This window comes from Thrips palmi, unplaced genomic scaffold, assembly GCF_012932325.1.
Source record: "Thrips palmi isolate BJ-2018 unplaced genomic scaffold, TpBJ-2018v1 HiC_scaffold_16, whole genome shotgun sequence".
Lineage (NCBI taxonomy): Eukaryota > Metazoa > Arthropoda > Insecta > Thysanoptera > Thripidae > Thrips > Thrips palmi.
The window spans coordinates 2,892,363-2,913,139 of record NW_023144625.1 but is presented as its reverse complement, the minus strand read 5'-3'; the positions used below and the strand labels follow the sequence as shown (position 1 = coordinate 2,913,139).

The following is a 20,777-nucleotide window of genomic DNA, read 5'->3' as shown; positions in this document are numbered from 1 at the left end:
TCATGAACCAAAGCGAAAGAAATGTTGTTGAATCTTGTAAGCGACAATTTGTCGTTGAAGAACAAAATTCTTGTTTTCACCCTTAACGATAGAATTTGTATGGAAACAAAATCTTTTGCAATTATCTGCTCAATTAAAGCATATTTTGAATTATTATCTATCGGTCTTCTTTAGTCATAGCAACAAAACTATTATTAAAAAAAGAATTAGGCAAATAAATTTAGTGACAAAAGTACTCCATGAATACTTGTCCCAGACATTACAAAATCTTTTTCGACTTACAAGACTTGTCGTTGACCAACAACATTTGTCGTTGGTCAACGACTTGTATTGGAAAGTAGACTGCTAATGTGTTATTACAAAATAGTCGTTGTGAAATTATCCCTTAGTTCCAGTACAAGTTTGGTTTAACAAGCTACTCGTTCCACAACAAATCTTGTCGCTAAAAAAATTAGCAATAAATGTGTCGCTAAGTCACGACAAAATTTTTGTCAGTGCACCCGCCCCCGCCCCGCAAGCAGACAAACTGCCTAAACAAATGAGGGTTGGTTATGTTCTACCCCCACCGCCGCATCTTCTTCTTTCTCTTCTTCACTAACGCAAAATATCTCATTGGTGCAATGCGTTTGCAATGCCTTCCCATGCATTGTCATAAGGCATTTTCGGGACGCATTGCACGTAAGGTGCAATATGGCTGTGTCATTGCACGTATGGTGCAATATCTCAATGCATTGCGCCATACGTGTTATACTCATAGAGTTTGGAATCTGAGTGAACTAAAATACTTCTTAACACTCTGGAAAAATGAAGTAGGGCCTCAATGAAGCCTATTTATTTCGAAGAACCATACTAAAGATTGGCCAGTGCACAGTTGTGGGAAAACGGCATTCCATCTTCTCCCAAATTAGGGTTTGAGCCGCCTTTCTTCAATTTGAACTTGGCTGAAAATGATCGGCATACATGAAATCCAGTCCTGAATCTATAGGAAATTTCAAGTCCGATAAGCTACATTAATCTAAAAGGCTATATTTAAGTGAAATTGACGAACATAAACTCACTTTTGGGGCTGAGCGGCTATTCTGCGATGCCACTTCAATACTCTGAAGTACTCAAGTGTAAGCAGGGGCCCGCCATAAAGATTATTACAGCAGACGACGGACAGCTGCATTAACTACTTCAGCTGAAGGATAGCTCAAAGTACACCTGTGAGTTAAACTCTTTATTTTGGTAAAGTATAATCCTGACTAGTGCCTGGGACTTTGTGGAAGTGCGTGAAATGGCTTCTTCGAATCAACCCATGTTGAGGGGGCACAATAGCTGTGTAATTTTGTTTGTTGATTGCGATGCTTAGCTTTCGTCGGCCCCGTGGTGGAGTTTTCTTGTTTCGCAATGAAATTGATTCAGTTTCGTGCTTTTCGTTCTTTAGTCTACGCCGACTACGTCTGATGGTTTGTTTTCACAGTGACGTTGCAACTTAACAAGCAACCGCTTGAAGTCGCACACGACAGAGATAATGAGGCCATCTTGCCATAACCGAAACAGCTCACTTCGCGCCACGCTACACTTGAACTTTGAAAGCTCACCTGTCTCCGCACCGCTTATGCCAGCACACTACGTCGTAGAGCATCGCTCTGCACTCGACGTACTTCTGGGAAGTTAGAACGACCACAAACCAAATGCTTGGGAACTTTCAGTACATAAGTATGTATGTGCATTGCAAGGTTGCACAAATTTGTTCATAAATCAGATATAATTTTATAAACACCTAAGCATAATGCGGAAATACTGTCCCAATTGTTGAAATTAATCTGTCCATAGCTTTCGTACACACACATCTGTTCGTAGTGTGGGCAATGAAGATACCCGCAAACATAGTGTGCAGGCTAAAAGAAATGAAACCCCGAAGTTCACAGAGGGTACTCATCTAACCTTGCTGCGAATTGATGTCAAATTTTACGTGGTGTCTCTTAGAGAAAGCGGCCGAAACGGTTGATATGATGTACGGCAAATAACAGGAGTCCAGAGAAACGCTTGACGTTCAGAAATCGTGCCCTAACCCAGCGGCAAAACGACTCTATATTATTGTAAAACAAAACTAAATGGCCAAATTTTTTAACATCCTTAAAATTTAGTCGAAAATTAATGAAAGTTTACAAAAAAAAGTGAAGTTTATACCAAAGTTCAAGGAAAAATTGGCTGCAATGCATTAAAATTCATCCAATATTCATGTTAAATTCAATTTGTACTCTGAAATCCATGTTTATTTACCCTTCCCAGCCGTGGAAGCATTTAAAGTGGATTTGTCTAGAGCCACGCGAAAGATCTAATCACGTCATGTCACGCGCACGCCGCCGTGGTGGGGAGGGAAATCTGATAGAGCCGCGCTGAGTGTCTTCTGCCTGAAGTGGGGCCGGAAGCAGAGGGGCAGCTCCCGCATTAATTTCCCAACTGCGAGGGCGTCCGCCCCAACACCCGTCAAAACAAAAAAAATATAAAAAATACACTTACGGTCCCTGTGTTTTAAAGAAGTTTGCATGGACGCATAGCGTTACACTGTGAGAACTCGGCACATACATTGGCAAGATAACGTGCCACAAAATTGGTACTGTTTTTACTTTTACTCGCGATACTAGTACTTGGCTTTCGGGGCATTCCACCTAACCATCACGGCCCAAAACTCAGATCCGGCTCCCAATTTTTTTCTATCAAAGCCTACCACCCAACGATCACTCCTTTAAATTTTTTGGAAAAAAAATCAAAACTTAAGCCGTGCTGATTTTTTTTTGAAATTTTGAATAAAATTTAAATTTTTTTTTCAAGTTTTTAAAAAAAGGCGCTCAAATTGGTTGGAAGCAGTAAATGGCAACATAATACAGTGAGAAGCCAGTTAGGGACCCCCAGCCTTTGCCAAGGAGAACGTTTTTGACTAAAAATAACCTTTTTTAAAAATTCCTAAAATACGCCATCTTACTTTTGGCGCTACGCACATGGACTAGTGCTGATCAATTTCCCCTCAAATGGAGTGAGGAAAAATACCTCTTGGTGTTGGACCAAGGCGTCGTTGCGCGGTCTCAATGCGCAAATTTACCCCCGAAATCTTTTACAGTGAGTGGCGACAGCAAGATTTTACCAGGAAGATCTTAACATTGCTAAAATCATAATATATGATGTGAAACAAAAGATACTGCGCGAAATTAAAATTCTCTTTAAATAAAAATACCGATGCGCGACGCTTTCAGAAGTCCGCTGAGAAACTAGGTGTGTACTCAGCAAACACTTACGCCCTCTTTAAGAGTACTGAGTACACACACTTGAGTGCTCTGTGTGTGTACTCAGTACACACTTAAGTTTTTAGTGAGGCCATGTGGCAACCTAGGAACGTGGCTTGGTTTTGTTCCGCCCTGGCAAACATTTATGCGTAGCGCCTTACGTGAAGCGTAAGCCCTTCTAGAAGCGTTCAAGAGATCATGCGCTTGTTCCGTCCTTTCTGTTATGTACATGAGGGAGGGAGTGCGTATACGCTTCAACACTAATCACTAAATAGAAACATGTCCAAAATTCCATTCCAAATTTTAAGCTTCTTCTTGAACTATATCTGCTATTGAATATAGCAATTTGCCATAACTGTACTGTACATATTCTCATAACACCTTTGAACCTGCCTCCATCTGAATACGAATCTGTGTGTTGTTGATTGCAAGTAAACTGTACTCTGTCTCCTCATGCACTTGGTTCTCGACTCTGCTGGAGTCAGGTGCATTTCCTCTACTGGACAATATCTGAACTTTATCAACTTGAAGTAAGTATCCTCTTTAACCCTGAAAGCCCTCACACAACCTGAGCTCTCAACACCTGACGAGAAACAATTCTAAATAGATACATACATAAAATGTTTTGGAATTAAGGTACCAAAGATCGGAGGCACATCCCCCCACACACACAACTTCTCCGGTATTTTTTAAGATTTTGATAACAATGAAGAAAGGTGTTCGTTTGAATGTGAACAAGCTGATTTTTGGCCAATTCACAATCAAACGAATGTGACATTTTGTCACGTTCGTTTCAACGTGATGTCACGTTCCGGGAATGGAGTGTAAGGCCTGCATGTGTCATTGTTTGCTCGAATGAGACGCAGTACTCCGCACCAGCTTTACCAGCGCAGTGCAGTTCCTTTCTGTGGCAAACTTCGGAGTAAACAAGTCGTTGCACTGGCGGTCATTAACATCTGCCTGTCTCTTGTTATTTACCAAGACGCCGAACAGGCTGCTTCCGAAACATACGCGCGTTGCCCTTTTCGGTAACGTGTGTGGCCGAAATGAGAGAGTCGCTTTCGAATGCACCCTTTTCGACACCTGCTCAAAGTAGCCGCGTCGGTCGATATAAGTAGAGCCGGGTTCGGCTTTCTTCAAACGCTGATTGCGAACCTGTGAACAAGATGCAGAGTTGTGTACTAGGAATTATCTTAGTAGGCTGCGTTTGGCAGGTAAGTGGTCAACTCATCTGTTCCAAATTTGATGCCGGGATCACGTAGCAAACAGACTTTAAGCGCAATGGCGGCAGTGTTACATTTCCTACGCAAACCCTAAAAAGCCTTGGTACAAGGACACTTCTGTCGAGCATTTACCTCCATGGGTCAGATGTCAATTTGCGGCCGTTCACTGCAAAAAAAGGACATCGAGTCACTAAATTACAAGGCATTGCGCTAGAAAATGTAGGAGACGGATTTGGATTTGTCCCACTTACAAGCGCGAGACAGTTTGTACCACGTTATCTCGTGCATGCCTGTGACCCACTTGGATTTGCAGTGTATTTCACCCATAATTTGGTGGTCCCTTTTAAATTTTTTGATTGGGACTTCAAATCGAAGGTACTTATAACTGCATTACCAAAAAGGTCTGTGAAGGTGGCCTGACCCATCAATCCCGCCCAAGTCGGACCGTGTGTTTTCGATTGTTTTTACCAGGTCCTTTACCAGGACCTTTACCAAAAATGATACTCAACACTCTCTTTCCAGGAACGTGACATCACATTTTGTCATATTCGTTTCAACGTGATGTCATGTTCTTGGAATGAGGGTGAAGTATTACCTTTGAATTTGCAGTGGAAGGGCATAAGATCTGTGCCTGAAAGTCATACGCCACACACTAAATTCTTATGGACTTTTTTATGCATAGTTATGCATGCTTAGAAACGTCCATAAGGTATGTATAAAATTATGCATCACTGTGAACATTTTATGCAGGAAGATGCATAAAATGTACACAGTGATGCATAATTTTATACATACCTTATGGACGTTTCTAAGCATGCATAACTATGCATAAAAAATGCTTCATTATGCATTAAAAAAGTCCATAAGAATTTAGTGTGCAATTCACACCCTTCCCAAGCCCTCTAAATGTTGTACCGTGAAGATTCTCTATATTATGGTGAAAATGTTCTACGGTGGTGCAGCTGACTTTGCCACACCATTGAGAATTCCCTATACCTCATACCTGTTTTGACGAATTTCGTTTGTATTATGGAGAAAATCTCCACCATAATATGGTGGCGCAGCCTTTCACCGCAAGACATTTACTGTGCGAGCATTTAAAGATGAACTCCGTTCCTCGGGGGTAAACCGTTTACGCTCTGTATGGGCATGGTTTTAATTTTGTTTTTCCAGTGAGACTTCAAACTATGCCTTTCCTCCACTAGTACACTCTCAGACTGTTATTGACTTTTTGTCCATTGTTAAAGAGTATTTTACACAGCAAAAAAAAAACGTTAACGCTAACGCTAACGTGAAAGCAGATGATACTTATGAGAATGTTTATTGAAATGTATGAATGTGACATTTTGTCAATTTCTTTCAAAGAGTAAACACTCGGAACTCTTTTTTTCACAAATTTCTAACACATGATAATTCATGAAAATGTCAATTTTAGTATAACTTTTGAATATCCTAACGTGCCATAGTTTTGTGTTAAACATGTTCGCAATGACGGTGGGACACTCATATGTCCGATACCACTTGTGTTGGGTATCATTTTCGTTGTTTCAACGTGAGGATGCACAATTTGGTGGCTAATCACATAAATACTCAATACCCGTAAAAGTTGTGTTCGGTACTAGGGCAAGGCGCCTTGCGGCACGCGGCGTGTCAGCCACATCTCCAAGCGGGGCCGGCCGGCCGGCGCGCCAACCGAACCCGACCTCAAGATAGATAAGCAAGAGTGGCGCACACCGCCGACTGCCGACGCGCCGCTTCTCGAGAGGGGCAGGGGTTCGGGGGGGCGCTGCACTATGCGTTCTACGCACTCAAGGCTCAAGTGCGTGTGTGTGTAGACTGCTGCGGGGTGTGGCGGGGCGCGGCGGGACGTGGCGTCTCGGCAAGGGAATGGGCGAGGGGGGCAGCTAGGCGATGCGTGCTAGCAGCGTCTCGTAACGACGCGCTACGCGAGGGACGCACTTCATGAGTACTAGAGAGCTGGGTGTCGAGGTTATACGCCGCGCGCGCAACCCGAGCCCCCGCAGGCGCCCCGATCCATGTGCGGCGCGCGGCGCGGCGCGGCGCGACGGCGCGGCACGCTGCGGGCCCTCCGCTCATAATCTTCTAGGCAGGCCAGCCAGCCGCTGCCTTGCCAGCGAGGCGCTCGGCCTCTTCTAGGCTTGCTAGTCAGGCAACGAGGCAACTGCTGCCTGGCTAGCCGGAAACTCGGTACTCTCTGCACGAGAGTACAAGCACGCTGATACGTGAACGTATCATCTGCTAAAAAGTACTATTTCCTCAATATTTATGTAGGGTTTTGTTCGTTATATTGATATAAAGTATGTACTCAAGGTTGATACGGTCATTTTCTCCGTGTGCAGGCGGCCGCTGGCGCCCAGCCCTCCCGAGCGGCGGGCCCTGGGTGCAGCGCTGGACGCGCTGCGCGGCGGCGTGGGCGTGGCGCGGGACGCCAGCCTGGTGGGCTGGGACGCGGGGCAGCTGGCCGCCAACGCCGCGGCCGGCACCGCGCGGCTGGGCATCGGCGCGGCGCGCGGAGCGGCCAGTGCGGGGCTGGGGCTGATCAGGGGCGGCGCTGCGCTCGCGGCCGGTGGCGCTCGCAGGGCCGTCGGCGCCGCCGACGCGGTGGCCGCCCTCGGCCTCGACGGCACCCGCGCCATCATGGGCATCGGCGGGGACCTCGCTCGCACCGGCATCGCTGCTGCTCAGGTAAAAGAGGAGTGATTCTAATGCCGGAAAATTTCCGGGAAAAAATACGGAAATTTTCGGAAAATTCCGTATTTTCCCAAAAGCCTCGGAAAAGACGAAAAGGGTCAAACAATGGGCATTGCGTATGTTAATGAAGTTACATGACAAAATTTCTGAATTCCTATCATTTTTCAACTCTGTCAATCGCAGAGAGTTGTACCATTGACTCTCGCTTTCGTAAATCGATTGATTGCCACAAAAACATCTGTTTTGCACACAAGTACGACGTCATGACACGTCTTTTCCCGCATAACATGACTTTAAAAAAAGCAACAGGAGAGGTTAAAAGAGGGTTTTCAAAACCACGCCAGAAACGGTTCCTGATTTTCCCCGGTAGTGCAAATGTCTTACAATGCACGGAGATTCGAAACGCTATGAATATTCAGAGGCATTTTTTTAAGAAGTCCGATCGTGGAACACGACCGATGCCGATTTCCTCCATTTTTTGGTCAAAGGTAGTCCTTGTGGGTCTAAGAAAGGCCACAAATTTTTGGGGCCGAAATATGCACCGTTCAGATTCTATGGGCAATTTTCGTTTTCTCTGACAACTTTTCACATAATATGGCCAAAATTGAAAAATCACCTTTCTGAGGCCTCTATGCACTCGATTGAGCTCAAAATGTGGTGTCTTATGTAAAATCACGCGAGGAACACGAATCCGGTGCCCGTTTGTTGATAGGACAACCCAAACAGATGTTATGACTGTTTTTCAGGTTTTGTAGTGGTTTTTACTTTTCTTGGGGTTTTGGTGTTCGGCATCGATTTTCGCCAATCCGATGAGTGGATTTTAAAGATAAAGGACCAATCTATCATACTACGAGATAAAAAGTTTGTGTACGCCGCGTGAAAAGCAGTGGCGCTGCAAAAATTGAAAAACCGTCATTTCTGGGTAGTTTTAGATCAGATAAGCCACCTTTCACGTGACCGTCTCCGCCCCATATTCAGTCTAATTATTGTCCCAAGTGATGTCAGAGTTGGTGTGAAATTTCACCGCTGTAGCTCAAGTAGTTTGGAAATGGCAGCTTTCTAAAGTTTTGCAATCACGTAAGGCATTTACTTAAAGTATAATTGCGGTAAATGTGAACACTTGTCACAGATCGGGTAATAAATGAGATAGATGAGTGCGTCAAAGTTCTCTAAGCGTAATTTTGAACAAGGAATTCGATTTTGCCGGTACGAAGACCCTAGGCGTACTCTAAAACTACGTTTTCGTGCAAACCACATAAAAATGGCCTTTTTTCCAACTTCAGAGTTCGCCTAGGGTCTTCGTACCAGCAAAATCGAATTCCTTGTTCAAAATTACGCTTAGAGAACTTTGACGCACTCATCTATCTCATTTATTACCCGATCTGTGACAAGTGTTCACATTTACCGCAATTCTACTTAAAGTAAATGCCTTACGTGATTGCAAAACTTTAGAAAGCTGCCATTTCCAAACTACTTGAGCTACAGCGGTGAAATTTCACACCAACTCTGACATCACTTGGGACAATAATTAGACTGAATATGGGGCGGAGACGGTCACGTGAAAGGTGGCTTATCTGATCTAAAACTACCCAGAAATGACGGTTTTTCAATTTTTGCAGCGCCACTGCTTTTCACGCGGCGTACACAAACTTTTTATCTCGTAGTATGATAGATTGGTCCTTTATCTTTAAAATCCACTCATCGGATTGGCGAAAATCGATGCCGAACACCAAAACCCCAAGAAAAGTAAAAACCACTACAAAACCTGAAAAACAGTCATAACATCTGTTTGGGTTGTCCTATCAACAAACGGGCACCGGATTCGTGTTCCTCGCGTGATTTTACATAAGACACCACATTTTGAGCTCAATCGAGTGCATTGAGGCCTCAGAAAGGTGATTTTTCAATTTTGGCCATATTATGTGAAAAGTTGTCAGAGAAAACGAAAATTGCCCATAGAATCTGAACGGTGCATATTTCGACCCCAAAAATTTGTGGCCTTTCTTAGACCCACAAGGACTACCTTTGACCAAAAAATGGAGGAAATCGGCATCGGTCGTGTTCCACGATCGGACTTCTTAAAAAAAATGCCTCTCATTGACCTGTTTAAAAATGAAAACACCCGAAATCGGAAGGACTTCGGGTGTTGCCGAAGCGGCGACCCTGAAATCCTTCCGACGGGGTCTTCCGACTTTTACCCAATAATTACCAAAATCTGGCACTTGTTAATTTTAGCGTTGATACCCCTTAGAAAATTTGAGCTCAAAATTCCAGAAACGAAATTTAAAACTACCGTATACTTAATTTGAAAATGTGAATTTGCCGACTTTGTGAAGTGTACTGTGACGGGATCATCGGTGCGGCCGGAAATCTTTCTGACGGCGTTCAGCGTCTCAGAAGGACTTCGGGGTGCCTGCCCCGGAAAATTCGGAAGGATGTCGGCAAGGATGTCGGACTGCCCCGACCTCAGAGCCCCCCGGCGCTGGTGAAGCGTTCGGAAGCGATTTGCAACTGTTTCGGCCAGATTCTGGCTGTTTTCGTTTTTAAACGGGATACAAACCCTTCTAACATTTGAAAACGGTTCCTGGTTTTCCCAGGAACATCCTGGAAATCGACTATGTCTGCTTTTTGACAAGAGCAGGGTCCGTTTTAACCGTGTACAACACTTCATTAAATGATAAGTGTATTGATGATCCCTGTTTTTATCCGGGTGCTCAGGACTTGGCTGGCGGCTTGGGACTCCGTGGCGTGGCCGGCACGGTGGGCAACCTCGCTCGCGGCGGCCTGTCCCTCGCGGAGGGCGCTGCCGGTGCCGGCGTGTCTCTCGGCGAGGGCGCGAGGCGCCTGGGCGGCGAGGCGGCCAGGTCCGCCATCGGCGCTGGCGAGTCCGCCGCCCGCGCCGCCATCAGGGCCGGCCAGGGCGCCGCCGACCTGACCTCTCGCACCGCCAAGTCCGGCGTCGATGCGGCCCAGAACGCCGCCACCGTGGGCGTCGCCGTCGGCAAGGGCGTCACCAAGGTCGTCGCCGGCGCAGCCGAGGACGCCATTGAAGCCCTGCGAGGCTCCGCGGCATGATGACGTAACCAAAATCCCCTGCGCAAACTAGTTCTCCACAAACACTGCAACGAATGTGACGCCATAGTATTCGTTTGAATGTGAATTTTGTCACGTTCGTTAGAATTTGATGTCACATTCGTAATGAATATCCGATCCACAATCAAACGAATGTGACGCCATAATTAGGCGGCCGTTCGTTTCAGTTTCAAACGAATGTGACACCGTGTGACGAAATTCACGTTCTAACGAACATGACGTCACATTCGTTGAATAACAGTGAACGACTGAAAAATAAATTTGCAACAATCGAAGACCGTGATCCGTTGATGCTAACGGAAAATGGTTCAAATAAAAAAATGTGCCACTTCTCATAACTTAACCTCCTTTCTCAGTAAATTAACAACAAATTTCCTGAGTTCATCGCAAATTTCTAAAACATAGAAGACAATTTCCGAGACAACGACGCTGTAATTACTCCTGCTAAAACTTGAACTAGCCTATAAGAAGAAAGCAGAACGGCGGGATGCGGGATGTTCAAAAAGTTCAAACCGCGCACGCGTCAAGTTCAAATCGATCAATAAAAACCACAACCGGTCGCCGGCCAAACCAGGTCCACTTGAAAGTGGACCGCCTCACGAAAGGGGTCAAATGTCTCGCCTTGAACAAAAACACAGGGTTGTTCTTTTTTGTTTGAGTCACACCCAAATACGGATCACTAAAATCAGCGAAATTCCATAGCCCTGTAAATATCAAAGTATTTCCTATTGAATGTTCAGCTCCTGAGAGGAGGTTGCCTTTGTGGTTATCTCGGAGTGCATCGATGAAAATTTGGGCCATCGCTTAGCCGAAATACAGGACATTTCTAAAAAGTGATCCATATTTGGTAACCTTACCCTATTTGCTCTTGAAATAAAATAAGTGACGCTGCAGAAAACTTTATAATAAATGCACTCGAACACGTGTTAAGTAGTCGGTGCCGGGGCCATTTTCCGTATTGCGGTCCACTTATTCTTCACTCGTCAACAACTAGAACGCTTTTTTGAAATAAAACATTGCGTTTAGGTGTTTGGTGATATAAGGACATGTCGGATGACCCTGCAAAAACCCCAGCCGGGTCGTTTGAGAGAAGTCCGGACCGACAAAGAAATAAACAATCCTAGTTACACTATGGCAAAAAACTACGGAAAATTCTGTAAACAACTTGTGATAATTCTCCGTAGCCCTCTTATCAATATTCTCCGTAGGACCGTACAGTCTCCTCCGTAGAACCCTACAGTCATCTCCCTTACAGACTGTATAGTCCTACGGAGAACACTGGAAAGTCCTGTGGAGAATACTGCGAGACCCCACGGTAAAAGCTGAAAGATCCTACGGAGAAAAAGGAAAAGTGGCCACGGAGAATCATGGCCCAAAGAAAAAAAATACGATTTCAAGAAATCCTAGGAGTCACGAAGTCAATTTGGGTAGGAGTGTGGGGAAAGCAAAAAAGTTATGTAATAGGTAGGGGGTGGCTCAAGGGTGGCTACGAATGGCAGTGGTACCAATGTGGTCGATGTGCCACCCGTCAAAATTTAAACTTGGCAATAAAGAGAAATCAAAATGCCGGGAAATTCGAAAAATTCCAATGCCAATGTATTCCACAGTGATCTGACAAAGGAACATCTTTGCAGTCCATCATTATGAAAATTTTGGTAGCAGAAAGAAGGCAGTAAATTAATTTTCGCGGGTTGGCAACAATTTTGTCGGCGTCTGCGCCCTTGCGAAAATCGCGAAGCTGAAAACACGAGTAGAGTCGCGCATTAAAACTGCCCCTCCATTGTTGCTGACGTTGAATTGTTTGGCTTGTTTCAAAAGGTTCTCTAGTCATGTTTTCTTCAATTCTGTGTAATAGTTCTCACTCACAATGTAGCAACGCCACGACGGTTGGCTTGACAAACTTTATAAACTCGAGAGGGATGGTCTCGAAACGCGGGTGAGTCTTGTTCGAGGAACATGAGCACTGAAAGTCGCGAGGTGGAGCGAAGTGTTCGTGGTGCTAACTGAATCAGAAGTACCATCCAACCTCGCTAGGGGCAGCTACATGACCAGCTTATTCAAAAAGAAAGTAAAAGTCTTAAAGCGACTCTTAAACTACATTAAGGAAAATATAATTCACAGATGCATGTGCACAGGTACGCAGTTAAATGGCTCAATTCACTCCGATTTGAAGAGTAACAAAAATTTTCAACAAAACAACAACAAAAACAACATCGCAGCGGTGCGGGATTGGTGCGGAACACTCTAATAAAAAGTCACTGGCCGGCCGGCCGATCCAAATGGCCACGTTCGAAACGACATCCAATTCTATTGTTGGATCTCTTCTAGCTGCAGTCAAAGAGATTTTTCATTTCGAACGTGCTTTTTCATCTTTTGGGGTAAGCTGTACAGGGCCGAAAAGGAGCTCAGCTATTGGTCGGGTCCGGCTCCTCCCCCCACTCCCTTCCTTTTTCCTTGACGAGTCGAGTTTTGCCATGGAAACAGCGATTTTAACAGCAAATTTCTCAAAATTGGCCGTTAACTTTTTAACCACATTTCAGCATTAGAATCAGCGTTCAAAGTTCTACCAGTCTGTAAAATCTCATTAAAATCCTATAGAAAATTTCCAAAATACATAAAGGGCCACACGAATTGAATCTCGCACCGGCTGAATCCTGGGTATACTATAAGGCTACTTCGTGCCTAAAAAAGTAACAGAATTTTCCGCAGGTTTTTGCTACAGTGATACGACTTTTTGCTTATCGCGCAGCCAAAAAATCGTGCTTCTTGTGCAGCTGTATCGTCCTTTGCCTTTGCAAATCTGATGACTGCTAGATTACTTTCTAATCGAGTGATGAACCGATAAGGAGCAGTCCGCTGCTTGCGTGCCCTACGCGTCAATTACTTACGGCGGACAATCAGTGCCCCGATTGAGTAAGCATATAAAAGACAAGGCGGACGTTCGAGTCGGCAGTTCTGTCTTTGCACAAACAACACCATGGCGCGTCTCGCCCTTCTCGTCGTCGCCGTTGTGGCGATGGCCGCCGGCGCCACAGCCTGTAAGTACCACGACTTCGTTATTATGGAACGTGAATTTTGTCACGTTCGTTGTAAGGTAAAAAATCAATTGTGGGTCACAAATCAATTGTGGGTCATTTTTTTCGGCGGGTCACCGCAGACCCGACGGAGATTGAATCGATTTGAATTTCGCGGTAGACCTTCCTCCAAGCTTACTTTGTCTCCCCAAATAGCGTGTATGTCCGAGCGACGACTGTGACAGCTCCTATCAGGCTTCAAAGGAAGGCCCTTCAAAATGTCGTGAAAAAAGCGCCTATCCAACGAGGCGAAAAATCGTTTGTTCTTTGGATTGCCACCGTGAAGCTATTACGAGATAAAACGGGACGCCCTTGCTGATTTAGGTTCATAATAGGTCAGGGAACATGAATTTACCATAGTACAGCCGAAATCATTCGATGCCATGGTGCGCGGGTGATGGCAAAGTAGCGTTCGCTATCATGTCCGACCCATTATTTTAGACGAATTTTACGGTAGTTCTTCTCATATTTTTTTTGTTTTCTGGGCTTCTGAATGGCTGATGTATCACAGTAAATTCCATCTGCTCTGTCACATTTAGTATTACGATACGAAGGTTGTTAAGCTTAGGCTACAGCCCCGAATGACAACACTCTCTGTTACTTCCAGTCCGCCATAAGGTTTTTTTTGTTGGGGGGGGGGCGGCATGGCGGGGCTTACATAGCGCCCGGAAGGGGACCGCCCTCTAACTGCAGGCCAGGCACCCGAGGCCAGTCCGGCCCTGTAGGAGTCAAATCAATCCCTACAGACTAAATATTCTGACTGAAATAGATTATAAACTGTAGCAATACCTCACGATGACAGGGTGTGGTGTTGGATTGTCTACCACACCGGCGGCCCTAGAATATGCACTATAAAAGTTTCGTCTCTAATCCAGGACGTTTAAGTCACATCTGTCTCACAGTGAAATAAGCCTGTTTATGTATTTTTCCTCTTTAAGTGAATAACGTGCCTGCTTGGTTTTTTGAGAACCAGGGGCCTTTTATTAATGAAAATAAGAAAATATCTTGCTAAAGTGGTCAATTTACAAGCAAAAAGACGAAATGGCCCACAATTGATATGACCCAGAATTGATTCATTGTGCTACAGATCCTGCAGTTTTCACGATTCCGAAAAATAAATTCAAAAGTGAATTCCTCTTGCATTCAAGCAAATCATATCCAAATTTGAGCTTTCTACATTGCTGACCCACAACTGGTTCCAAAAATCAATTGTGGGCCAAAACAGACTATTTTTAAAACAGCCACAGCTTAGTAAATAAGGGTGATAGACAAGGCTGCTATGCTGCAAAACTTAGTCCAAGGACCATAGTTAAAGGCCGCACATGCACTTTTGTCACAAGGTCAAAATTAAAGGCCTTAATTCGGAATTTTAAAAAATGTGACCCACAATTGATTTTTTACCTTAACGTCGATCCGCGTTCAAGTGAATGAGACATCCTAAGTAAACGGCCGGGTCACGTTTCAACAATTGTTAAGCTCGCATTTCAGGGCATTGGACGTGAATGTGCCAATGACTGTTATGATTGTATATGATTGATTCTGAAGGAAAATAAAAATTAAAAGTATTCTATAGTGCAGAAAATCGCCAGAAGATAAATATAAGGAACACTCTGTGAACCCAAACACTATGAATATAGCGTCAATTGGTGCAATGCTCTTGCATCGCACATGAAGTGCAATGCCTGCCTCGCCATTCCCATGCATGTTCGTAACGCATTGCACGTAAGGTGCAATATGGCTATGTGGCATTGCACGTATGGTGCGATATCTCAGTGCATTGCACCATATGTCCTATATTAGCGTTTGGAATCTCAGTGCAGTCGCACACTGTTAAAAATCCTCCGTTCTCAAACAGAGCGGTTCAGCCGTAAGCAGCCAAAATACTTTTGCTTGTTGCCGGGAAACGAGGAATATTTGGTCTAACCTGATAGTGTCATATGATATACAACATGTCGGATGACCATTTCGAATTGCAATGCCGTCAGTAACTGAAACCAGTTCGGTGAAAATGACGAGCAAAGGTAGGAATGACTTGCACCATTTTCAAACGGAAAAAGTAACGCAAATTTTTAAAACAATGCCTACCGTTAATGGAAATAACAGAAAAGGGCGTTGTGCGAATGATGTTTTTTCGTTTGTGAACACGTAATTTCTGTTTCCAAACAGATTTTTGTTTTGAAAGCGCATTTTTCATCACCAAATGGTAAAATTTTGTTCTAGAATTATTATTTTTTGTTTTAAAACAGAGATTTGCCGTTTGAGAACATCAGTAGTCGTTTTTAAACTTTGCACGAATTTTCCGTTCTAAAACGGCTGGATTTCTAACAGTGCATCGCTGTGCCGGCCGGTGATCTTTTCCCTTTGAGTCGTTGCTTTAATTGTCTTCCCCAAGCAACTGATCGTTTTCGGAGATGACAAAGTCGGACTAGTTTTATTTTTCTATTTTTGGCCATCGTCAACCCATTACATTAATGTATTACCTAAACCATTTCTTTTCGCAGGGTTCCATTCAGGCACTGTCCAGAACAAGTTCATTGGTAAGCTTTGAGGTCTTTGGCCTTTCGGCGTTATGTCATGGGGAACTCACAAAGGGAGTGTAATGCCATCATATACAGGCACTTAACAGATTAATCCGTTGTCGGTTAGTTCAGATACCACAATCTCACGCATCCCGTCGCGAAGCGGAACAATGGAGTGGGTCACACTTATTTCAACAAGTCAAATGATACTTTCAATTTCGCACCGATTTCGCATTTCCCAAATTTTACCCCTTATTACTCAAATTTTCAGGTCTTATATACACTCTTAAATTCAGATTATAATTTCTTAACATATAAATATGATTATTATAACTTTTCTGTTTAAAAACCTCATCGCACAAAATCGCCATGAAATTTCATTTCATGAAAATTTATATGAAAGTGTATGACATTTCATTGCGATTTAAGTTACTATATTTAATAAGAATTTTGTTACTGCAATCTCAGACGAGATTCTTGACATTTTCACAGATTGTAATAGTTAAATATTTGGATTCTCAATTCACATGACCATAGTCGACTTCCAAAACGCACTCACGCCGCTCGATCCTTACACTTCTTTCAACTAAATGCAGCATCCGTCCGAAGAAGTCAATTTTACCACAGCCGATTTTAATAAATTCGGTTGTCCTCCTCTCAGTGACGTACAGCATCATCCCCGACCCGTTCCACAAGCTGAGCTTCTTCACGATGCCCCGGACCCTGAAGGAGGCTCAGAAGGACCGCTGGCTCTTCAGTGATGACAGGCCGCAGGACAACACGACCGTTTACTGCCGCTGGGGCGACTACCGCGTCTGCGTGCTCTTCGACCTCCAGGGCAGCGTGGCCGGCATCCGCTTGTCGGTGAGTTCAACGCTCGGAAGGAACATTTCTTGAAATTAGAACGCAAATTGTACAAAGTGCAACGAGGCCTGGACTCCACTTGTAATGCCGGTTCTATTGTACTTTATACGATTGTTGTACTTCGAAAGTACACTTTTTTCGTGATAAAAATTTTGCCAAGAATTTTTGAAGGTTTGCTGCTTTTTTCTAGCAGTGTGGGTAGAAACACATTATGTCATATTCGTTAGATTGCGAGGATTGTGTGACTTTCAATTGAATACGACGTGATATCGAATTCAAACGGACTTGACACTACTCACATTGTAACGAACAAGAAAAAAAACTTATGACTAGGAACCTTTACCGTTACAAGTAGTGTTGATTTAATTTTTAAGTTACGGATCCCTGTGAAAACCGTAGCAGATGACGAAAAATAGTGCTGAATTGGACAAATCCACTTGAATTTTCTTAATCACCACCACACCATCGACGAGCATGGTAACATTCACTGTGCCTAAAGAAGTACGGAAAATTCTGTAACTTTTTTCCGCCAGGATTCTCCGTAGCCCTCATATTAATATTCTCCGTAGTCTTCTCCGTAGGACTGCCTAGTCTTCTCCGTAGGACCTGGACTACTGTGTAGTCCTACAGAGAGCACTGTAAGGGTAAGGTCCTACGGAGAATCACCACAAGTTGTTTACCGAAATTTCCGTAGCTTTTGGCAATGGTTGGCGATAATCGTTTACGGTGCACTGTGGACCAACCCCGTTACTCCCTCATTGCAGGTTGAGAAAGGCGAGATCGACGCTGCTGGCTTCGACCTTCAAAACGTTCCAGAGTGGGAGTTGAACTGGAACCCAACGGACCTCGATGTCGTTTACTCTGCCACCGTGTTCTTCCAGTCTAAGGGTGATACCAGAGCTTCCACAAAAAACAACTTTTGTGCCAATACACACTCAATGTCATCGGACTTTTATTGTCCCACGATTTATGCAATTTTAAGCACATCCGACGCTGATACAATTTTGTTCCCGTCTGGCGACACATTTTGTCCGACGCCTGCTGCAAATTGTACTTTCACTAAACAATTTGTCCCGCCTGGCGGACACAAAATTGCATCACCACCGGATGTGCTTAAAATTGCATCATTCATGGGGCACAAAAAGTCCCATGACATTTAGTGTGTAGGGTACTTTACTTTCGTTTATCGTGGGACGGAACTAAACGGACCCCACATTGCCCGGAACAGCACCTCTCTTGGCATTTCAAAGTGAGCGGTACCAATTGTGATTTAGGAAATGAAATACATTCGAACAAATCTGAAACGAGTGTAAAGTTAAGTTGTGACCGTCATCATCGACATTCACCGTCATTCACTGTCAATTCATGTACCCTGAATCTGGAGACAATGTTTGAAAGACCACAAACATGGTTTCCGTTTTTCGTTTTAACGCAATCATAAATTTGTTTTCGCAGAGGAGCTTCTTGCCGGTGGTCGCACTCTGAGCAAGGATGATCTCACCGCCCCGAACGGCATTTACATCCTGCAGACCGACATCAACGGCACCGAGACGAACCGACTCCACGTCGCCACCCACCAGTCCAAGGCCGAGTCTGCTGGCTTCACTGAGCAGTCCTGCTTCTTCGGCATGGGTACGGCTTGCTCCTGAGGACTTTTCTGTGCATAGTTATACCGAGGGGGAAATCACTCTTAAAACCTGCTACCAGACTATTGTTTCTATTCCGCCTCAAAATTTTAAGGATTTAGCTGAAAACAAACAAAAAAAACCTAAAATACATCTAATTTGGAGAATTTCTGCTATTACGCTACTATTACGCGAGTGCTTTCCCCCTCGAGTTATACATACGCAGATACGTATGCATTACAATGAATATTTGATGCAGTAGGATGCATTAAACGTACTCTAGAAACTGAAGAGTGTGCATGGCATGCTCTACCAGGGAGTTGACCACAAAGCACGCTCCATCCTGGGGAGTGCTTGCAAGCATGCTTGGCAAGCGGTGTAGCTTGCTTGCAAGCGCACCCCAGGGCTAAAGCGTGCTGCGTCGCTATAACGAGGCCTCATAGGAATGAAGAGGCACGCTTTCATCATAGAGAGCGCGCTTTGAAGCATGCTTTACCAAGGAGCGCTTGCCAAGCATGCTCCTTGGCTTGGTAGAGCGAGCTTGCAAGCACACTGTAGGATGGAGAGTGCTTTGTAGTTGACTCCCTGGAGGGAGCATGCCGTGCGCACTCATCAGTTTCTAGAGTTGCGCACTCTCCAGTTTCTAGAGTTGCGCACTCTCCAGTTTCTAGAGTTGCGCACTCTTCAGATTCTAGAGTTGACTGACAGTTCGGTTCATAAGGAATTTTTCCTAAACGAGGCAGAGTCTGTCCGCGCCGACAAGTATTGAATTTTGTTGGATGTTGTTGGCAGGCAAGCACTACTTCCAGGAGCTCCGCAAGGACGGCAAGTGCGAGGACCACCGCCCCTACTTCCTGCTGTACGGCCCCGACACCCAGGAGCTCAACGGCTTCGGCTTTGTCCAGTACGGCAAGGTCAGCACCGACGGCCGCGGGTGGTTCGAGTCTCCGCCAGCGATGGTGGCCAAGGTCAGTATCCGAACTTACTTCGAAGCAAGAACAAATAATGGCATTACGTTACTAAAACCACCATTCAAAAATTATCCTTAAGTTTACATTTCCTGACAGTTTGAGAAAAACTTCGCTGTGCCCTTATCGCAACAAATTTTATCACAAGTCGTGTATTGCAGAAAATCGCACCGAACTCCCCCGCATGCTTGGAGGATTGGGTCAACACCTACGGCCTGTTCACCATGCACGTCTACTTCGTGTCCGACCCCTACTACACTTCCTGCTAAGATGCCAATGTTATGTTGAGCCGAAGTCATTTGCAATAAATTATGCTCCAAACCATAAGTGATCACATAATTCACTCATGCACTGTTAATGCCTGTACCATTGCATGCGAGTCGATGCCCTGTAACAATCATTGCAAATGTCATAGTGTGTTCAATTTGAGCATTTGGAAAATACACAGGTATTTTACATTTAAATAAGTCACAAAGGAGACTTCTTGAAAATGCAACTCCGATTGGTACTAAAATCCTCTTCGTCTGTTTTATGGTGAGGGGGCCAATTCCGACTTCATATTTTCAAATCAAATATTTTATACTTTTCAGTAACACAATGAGAACTTAGAACGGAATTAGAAAAAAAGCCCCGAAGACTAGTTTGAGAACAGGCGAAATTGTAAGTCCGATTACGCATTTTCTCCAGGTAAAGGTACTGGAAACTGCCGATTCGTCCTGGCTGGAGGGAGACTGGGGTGGGTGCTGTCGCTGCTTAACTGTGTTGTGTCAGTAGAGCTCTGACAGGCGTGGACCGGGGGGGGGGGGGGGAATGCCCCTTCGTTACTAGATAGGGCCTACTGTACGCTGGGCAGGAATCGTTGCTTTTGCCCCATGCACTCACTCGAAAACTTGCAAAACTCTTTGTGGCCTTGCAAAAAAAAGGAAGCTTTGTAATTACAAAGTATGTTTTTAATCATTTCGCACAAACTGGATAGTATCAATCTACATGCTCTAAACACCTCGTACGGCTTAAAGCGTGCACGTTACTCCCTCTTTTGGGAAAAATCCTGGATTGCTGCTGGACTAACTCGTCAAAGCCATGCCGAGGATCAGGACGCCGACTGAGACCAGGAGGGCAAGGACGACGGGCACGCTCAGAGTGGTTTCTGCGGGCATGAAAAAGAAATTAACGAACAATTTCACTTCATTCCCTTCCTTCATTCCACACTGACACTGAGAAAACCTTACAAACTATTTTGGGCCTTACAAAGAAAAGCAGCTTGTTATAACAAAGTACTTTGAGTATGCATAAGCTAATAAAAAAGAAAATACTTCGTATTTTACGAACTATTTTTTCGTATAACAAAGGAAATTAGTCTGTATTATGTATGCTCAAAATACTTCGTATGGTTTTAAGCGGGGGGGGAAAAAACTCTTTTGGGCTTTCCT

At 44.4% G+C, this 20,777-nt stretch overlaps 2 protein-coding genes across 2 annotated transcripts; both read left to right on the top strand.

Annotated features, from left to right (window-relative positions):
• Positions 1-4,422: 4,422 nt before the first annotated feature.
• Positions 4,423-10,640, top strand: LOC117642848. The gene is made up of 2 exons (XM_034381442.1): positions 4,423-4,483; positions 9,923-10,640. Exons 1-2 carry the CDS (start codon positions 4,436-4,438, stop codon positions 10,277-10,279), a joined length of 405 nt encoding a protein of 134 aa, XP_034237333.1. The 5' UTR covers positions 4,423-4,435; the 3' UTR covers positions 10,280-10,640.
• Positions 10,641-13,184: 2,544 nt separating this feature from the next.
• On the top strand, positions 13,185-19,674 carry LOC117642601. The gene is made up of 7 exons (XM_034380907.1): positions 13,185-13,335; positions 15,873-15,908; positions 16,552-16,754; positions 17,519-17,642; positions 18,210-18,386; positions 19,172-19,347; positions 19,509-19,674. The coding sequence occupies exons 1-7, from the start codon at positions 13,275-13,277 to the stop codon at positions 19,614-19,616; spliced, it is 885 nt and encodes a 294-aa protein (XP_034236798.1). The 5' UTR covers positions 13,185-13,274; the 3' UTR covers positions 19,617-19,674.
• Positions 19,675-20,777: the final 1,103 nt, after the last annotated feature.